This window comes from Belonocnema kinseyi, chromosome 8 (genome assembly GCF_010883055.1).
Source record: "Belonocnema kinseyi isolate 2016_QV_RU_SX_M_011 chromosome 8, B_treatae_v1, whole genome shotgun sequence".
NCBI lineage: Eukaryota > Metazoa > Arthropoda > Insecta > Hymenoptera > Cynipidae > Belonocnema > Belonocnema kinseyi.
This window is the reverse complement of record NC_046664.1, coordinates 136,784,550-136,792,105: the sequence shown is the minus strand read 5'-3', so window position 1 is coordinate 136,792,105 and position 7,556 is coordinate 136,784,550. Positions and strand designations below refer to the sequence as shown.

The 7,556-nt window shown below is 34.8% G+C and overlaps 1 protein-coding gene across 1 annotated transcript in view; it reads right to left on the bottom strand.

Annotated features, from left to right (window-relative positions):
- LOC117178718 (pyrroline-5-carboxylate reductase 3-like) overlaps positions 1 to 6,057 on the bottom strand; it is a 278,006-nt gene extending 271,949 nt beyond the window's left edge. Inside the window, exons 1-2 of the mRNA XM_033370147.1 lie at positions 6,052 to 6,057; positions 5,364 to 5,958 (exon numbers count right to left, since the gene is read on the bottom strand). Of these exons, the coding sequence (XP_033226038.1) occupies positions 5,364 to 5,958; positions 6,052 to 6,057 (601 nt within the window). The remainder of the gene's footprint in view (positions 1 to 5,363; positions 5,959 to 6,051) is intronic.
- Positions 6,058 to 7,556: the final 1,499 nt, after the last annotated feature.

Here is a 7,556-nt window from a genome sequence, read left to right as displayed (position 1 = left end):
ATTAATAATGTTATTAACTATCTTGATTTAAAAATTATAAAAACTCCAAATGGTGATTTATTAACCAATTGGTATAAAAAACCTTCTTGGTCTGGTAGATACATAAACTATAATTCACATAATTTATTTGGGCATAACATTGGTTTAATTGAGGGTTTAGTTGATAGATGTGTAAAATTATCTGACATTCAATTTAGAAAAGAAAATTTAAATCTATTAAAAACAAGTTTAGTACAGAATAACTATCCTCTTGAGTTTGTAAATGACATCATTAAAGAACGCATTCATGAGATTTACAATAACAGTAATAAAATTAACAAAAAAAGAAATTGGAGTGATACTTGCAATAGATTTAATTTAAATGTTACTTTACCTTACATTCAGGGCCTATCAGAAAGATTAAGAAATTCACTTACAAAATTTAATATCAATGTTTATTTTAAAAACACTAATACATTAGATAATTATTTGTCAAGAAGAAAGGACGTCGATTCCATTGAAAATTTATCTGGTGTAATTTATTTAATTAAATGTAAATGTTGTAATAAAACTTATATAGGTGAAACTGGCAAGAGATTAAAAACTAGAATTGCTGAACACAAAAGAGATTGTGAAGTAGGGAATTTTAACACAGGTCTGTCGCAACATTCTTGGAATTTCAATCATTACTTTGATTTTAAACGTATTAAAATATTAGCTACAGAAAAAAATACTTATCAACGACGTATTATTGAGTCTATTTTTATAAACAAATATCGTAAGATTTCAGTTAATTTACAGACTGAAATTCTAAATATTAATAAAATTTATCAGAGTATTATAAAATAATGTTTTTAATATTAATCATCTCTATATGCATACATGTGTATATGTATGTATGCTATATGTGTGTATATATGTATGCATATGTATGGATGTGTACATATACACATTTAAAAATTTTTTTAAATTTCTTATTTCAAATTTAAACTCAATTACGCGCTTCCACATCAGTGGTTTTCAATGGAAACTTGCCTATTACATCATCGTTCATTACGTATTCTTCATGTATTTCTGAATCTGTCAATTTCTGTTCGTCTGTCCTAACCTACGCTAATTTGTTTTTCTCATACAAATTTAAAAAAAATGTAGTTCTAATCGAGTGAAGTCTCGAAAAGTTTTTTGAGACTTCTAAAAAATGACTAAATTTTAATTCATTTTTTAAAACAATTGACTGAAATGTTACTTTTTTTTACTGAAAATTGATCTGTTTAACTATTTTAAACTATCATCAACTCAAGTAACAATGTATTTAAATCTACGTAATTATCCATCATATTTGTTCAGACTAAAATTACTAATATTTAATATAATTATTTAGGTTAAGAACCTTTGAAAAAGGTACGCATGTGTACCGAAACGTCAGGAAGTTTCAAAAGGAGTTTTTTCTAGTAAATAAATATCTGAGTTTCGAAGAACATGTTTTTTTGACTCATATTTATTTTTTCGATTTACGATTGGACCGTAAGACATAAATAATTTGAAATCTACGATTTGAAATCAATAAATATCAACGGTCGAAGAAAGGATTGATTTGTTTCATCAAATCATTTTACAATAGTAATAGATTATCGACAAGTAAATAAAGACACTGACCAAGACGCTCATGAGTTACTAGTAATAGGCGATATTTTAGATCAATTAGCTCAAGCTAAAAGCTTTTCTGCTCTGCGTTGCGTTCTACGACGTATTAAAGAACTTGGTTTGAGATTTGAATCTACTGAATGTGAATACCTTAAACCTGAATTAGAAGATTTGGGACATTTAATAACTAAAGATGGAGTTAAACCAAACCCTGCAAAAAACCCTTCCCTTTGCACAGCACCTGTCCTAAAATTTCCAAACTTCAAAGAGAAATTTACAATCACAATCGACGCTTCAAACCAAGGATTAGAAGCCGTTTTATCCCAGAATGAACATCCGTGTTTAATTATATCTTAAATATTAAACCCTACAGAAGAAAACTATAGCACATCTGAACAAGAACTCTTAAGAATAATTTGGGCTGTTAAACGTCTGACCAATACCTCCTAGGAAATACATTTAGAATCCAAACTGATCATAAAGCACTAGTATGGTTACTTGATTCTAAAGACCCCAGTTCAAAACTTTTAAGATGGAGGATCAAATTAGAAGAATACAAGTTTGTGATCGAATATGTAAAGGTAAAGAAAACAAAGCAGCCGATTGCTTGGCCAGGTTATTTCCAATTGAACAAAAGGACCTTCTAGAATAGGCATTAGATGAAATCAATCTTGAGAAACTATTGAAAACGAACTCCCTGATATAGAATTATTTTATACTCCCATCAGTCGAGATTTAAATACACCAAAACCCATAATAACCAACAAAGCTAATAAAACTAGTGAAATTAAGCTAGAAGGAGAAAATATAATCAAAATACCTCATAAAAGAATTAGAGAATCTTCGGTAGAAATGTCAAAGCCAACATTAGAATGTCCAGCGCCAATACTGGAGTTACAGAATGAAGAACTCATAGAAGACAAACTGTAATAATACTTCATAGAATGGAGATTAAATACAACTTCAGGTATAGTTAAAATTAAACATAATGCTGTAGGAAAACTCTGGACCTATACAAAGAAAGAAGAAATGCCACCTTATTATTTACGTCAATAGAGAAAGAAACAATTCAAGAAATGACAGAATATCTTTCTAATATTTATCGCGAGTCCAGTTTGCACTTGTGCATTTCAAGTATCAGAGAACTCACTAAAGAATAAAAATGGAAAATAATAATTGAAGCCCATTCAATACATTTAGGAGAAAAGAACTCGGTAGATACGGCAAAGAAATTAGGGTACTGAATAGGAATGGACAACGACGTGATAAAATATGTCAAATCCTCTCCCATTTGCCAACCAGAAAAAACGACCAGAATTAACAAGCAAGCTAGCAGTAAAATACCCGGTATCCCTACCAAACTCAATGAAAAGATCACACTCGATATCTTCGGACATTTACCGGAAACTACTCAAGGAAATAAATACATGCTAAGTCTTCACGAGCGATTAACACGATACACAGTATTAACACCTCTAAAAACCGAGACTACAGAATAAATTATTATCAAAAAGTTAATCGATGATTACATATATATTTTGATCACCTAAGACCATCCTCACGGATGGTCTTAGGTGACTCATGTTTGTTTGAAACCCATTTCCAACGTTCCTTAGCGAACCACCAGCATGGCAAATTAAAAAAAAATTAAAATAAATTTAAATTTCGATGATCAAAAAATGTTTTCGTTCACTATAATACTAAGGCCTCCACCGTCCAAGTTGAGTTGTAGTAATGAAATAAAATATAATCCAATAATTTCCAGTTTCAAACAAGGATCTAATCAATTAAAATTGAATTCGAAAAACGAACTCATAGCCTAATACCGGGCCTGAATAAGTTAATCCATAATCAATTTCGACTGAAAAAAATAGTTTGATGGACATGAAAATCATAGAAGCAAGTAGTCATGCTAAAAATGCCTCCCTATTGTTATGAACCAACACCGTATCAGGAGCCAAGTGGGATAATGCTTTATTCAAAATCTTTCCAAAGAGGTAACATCCGATTAACCCTGATTCGGGAGACGCTTTTGACATTTTTTCCTGAAAACGAGTTAACGGTGGTGTTCACTAGACATCCGACAACAATACGCGAACTTGGATCACTGGCAATCGTATCCGTAGGAACAGTAGAGATCAATTTGAATAACGAGATTATTACGTGCGAGGTAAAATCTGCCAGGAGCCCTATCGGTTGTTAATTTTTGTTTGCCTGTTTGGGTGTGCTCTAGGTTTCATCGACCAAAAGGTGACTTGGAATTGAAGAAATCACAAGCCTCATAACCGACCTGTAATTTAACCTCAAGTTGAACTTTCGGCCTAAAAGAGGCTAAAGATGTTTAATAGCGCTAAGCCAGGTACAATAGTGTACAAAAGAAAACACGGAGCAGGTAAAAAGGTACGGGGACTGTATGAAATAGCCATAGCCCGTGATTTAAATGCTAAAAATAATCTTGAGAAACCTCTACCCCGGGAATCAAATGAGAAATTCGACGAGATCATTCTTTCCATCGAAAAATGTATTGATTCGGAATCATAACTGATTTCGTGATAGAGCAACTTTCTTATTTTTGCTATGCCTGTGCGGTCGAAGTACAATTCTCGTGTAAGAACAACTGCCTTGACTCTATCTCAGCAATTATCGGGGCAATCCGAATTTCTAGGAGTTAAAAATTATCGTGACATACAAAATGGTGCAGCAAACCGATACCATTACTGAGCCTCAATGTAACGCTACGGATTCAGTTACTGGGATAAGCCCTAATATTGCAGTAATTCTCGCTAACCAAGTTGTTTAACATAACAATCTAGGTATTATTAAATCCAGATTTTTTTTATGAAACCTTTAATCGTAAATCTAAGGTGATTTAGGAGTAGTTACAAAATACACTTTTATTGGCAAGTAGACTTAAGTTTTCAACCATTTTATTCTAATAAGTTGAAGCAAAATAGTTTCTTCACTTTAAAAACGAAACTTTTACAATGAATACTTTCAACAATTTAGGAATCGTTTCTTGTTGCGAGAATGATCCTTCTCAGAGCTCGGCAGAACTCAAACTGGCTACAGGTCACATTATTACACACACACACACACACACACTATTTAAATTTTATCGAAAATATTTATTGTACTCGCAGTTTTCACGCATTCTTACACACCTCTAACATACCGCCCGCTTCCTGCTCAGCATTTAGCACGAAATTAGTATGATGTCGCTGATTCTGTGAGCCGCCCGCGGTGCAAGAAATCTAACATGCAGTAACTTATTGTAAGAAAATTCTTTATAGACTTCATATACACATCTTCGTTGTATTTAAGTCATTTGCACAATAATAGTTATAATTATATAAGTGAAAAACAAGTAAAAGACCCAAAAAAAAATAATAATAGTAAAAATAGTTGCATAGAAAAGATCTTCTAAGAAACTTTAGTGTTTGGACTATCTGTTAACTCAGCAGCCCTGACCGTGCTGACAGGCAATAAACAAAGTTTTGAAATTGGTGGATCGAATTCCGAAGTGTCAGTTTTAACGCGAACGGTACGAATCAGACCGTCTTTTCCTGGGTAGCATTAAAGTATGCGACCCATTTGCCATTTAGAAGGAGGGAGCGCATCATGCCTGATGAGCACCATTTCGCCCGTTTTAATATTAGTATCCTGTTGTTTCCAGTTGTAGCGTTGCTGTAAAGCATGCAAAAATTCTACGTTCCACCGTCGCCCGAAAACTTCTGTTTTACGCTGAACGATTTGCCATCTTTTCAGTCTATTTTCGGGTATGAATTCTACAGAAGGATCTGAAGGACTCGTGAGTGGAGCTTCTATCAAAAAATGCCCTGGGGTGAGATAAGAAAAATCATTGGGCTCTTCAGAATGTGGTCCAATAGGTCTCGAGTTAAGGTAAGCTTCGATTTGAGATAAAGTGGTAGAGAACTCCTCAAACGTTAAAGTATGTGATCCAACACATCTACGTAAATGATGTGTTAGACTTTTCACCACTGCTTCCCAAAGACCGGCAAAGTTAGGGGCGGCGGGTGGAATAAAATGCCATGTAGTTCCCACGACCGATAAAAAATTAGTAAGATGCAGATCTCGACGTAATTGAGCCGCGTTTTCTCTTAATTCTCTATCAGCAACTTGAAAGGTGGCACCATTATCGCTGTAAAAATGAGCAGGTATTCCTCTAGACGCTATGAAACGCTTGTAGGCTGATAAGAAGGCCTGAGAAGTATAGTATGATACTAACTCCAGATGAATAGCTCTGGTTACGTAACAAACAAAAAGAGCTACGTAACCCTTGTAACTCCTTTGTCCTCTACCTGGAGCAAAGCGAATCTGAAAGGGACCGGTGTAGTCCACACCAGAGTAGTTTCACCGTAACAATTGGAGCGACCTCTGTTTTGACATATAACAAGGCTACTTGTTTACCTTCATCTTCCTGAAGAATGCGAAGATAAATAACAGCGGAATACGCTCTCGCTGAAGCATCCGAGAATCTGTGAAGCTCGTATCCCAAACTAGATCGCGATAGTCCAGTCTATCTGGGAATTAATATCTGCTCGAGCTTTGAAAGCTCACTATAATAGGCATTCCAATGATTGAGCAAGTCCTCGAGAAGAGGATCATCCCAATCTAATTTACGAATCCACAGTACCTGCATTAATCTTTTGGCTACTATTATTATAGGAGACAACCATCCAAGTGGATCGTAAAGTCTGGCGATAACCGAGAGAATGTTTCTTTTAGTGGGCTGTTTGATAGGGTGAGTCTCCACTCGAATTTTAAAATTATACAAAAGTGGATGCCAGCGCAAGCCTAACACTTTCAATTGAATGTCTTCCTTAGAAAGAATATCAAAAACCCTTTCATGATTACCTTGAGGGCAGTAGGATAAAGTTTGTTCATTATTGGAGGCCCATTTTCTTAGATGGAAACCTCCTCTCTCCATCAACTGTGTAACCTATCGTCTTAACCCTTTAGCTTCCTCTACATCATCTGCTCCGAATAAAATATCATTCTTAAATGGCAATCGAAGCATATACTTCCCTGATGGCAAGCGTTTATGAGTGGTTATGAAATGCTCTTCACAGAGTACTTCGTCTTCTGTTAAGAGAGATTCAGAGGGAGCTTCTTCTATTTCCCAAAAACGACATAAATCCTCGTGAAGTGCTTCAGTCATAATGCTGAAATGAACGGAGGTAGAACTAAGCTCCAAAATTTGAAGTACTGGTCCAGGCAGAATCCAACCAAAGATGCTATTTTGGGTGGTCAAAGTTCCTAATGTACCTTGTTTTAGGCCAGGCAACAAGCACGATCCAAATTTGTCGGCCCCTAAAATATCATCAATATCTGATAACCCAAAGGGATCAGGATCAGCTAAAACAGTTGCTTTAATCATGGAAGGTTAAGGTTTCTTGCAAATTCTGGTTGGGAATAAGAACTGAGATTTTGTAAAACGAGAGCCTGTAAAGAAAGAGGGTTTTGATTATCTTCCTTAAGACGCAACCAAACTTTCGCTAGTTTTTTGGCAGTACCCATAAATTCTCCTCCTACACCATAAACATGAGTATTAATTTTTTGATAAGAGGCTCTTAATATTTTAAGTACTTTTTTAGATAAGAAGCTGCACTCTGAACCCTGGTACAACAGTGCTCAGAATTTACCTGATTATTTGAATTATTATTCGTTTGCGAGGTAGACGCCACTTGAGAATTGACTAAAACAAGAACCCGTAGAATTTATCGATGGATCAAAGACTACTGAGTTTCAGATCGATCCTTATTTCCGTGATGTAAAAGAGTATTGTGCTTGCGACGACATTTAGCACATGTGAATTTGCTGGAACAGTCATACGGTTTATGCCCAGGAGTCAAACAATTGAAATACGCATGTCTTTGAAGTACAAACTCTTTTCTTTTATCAACACTCAAAGC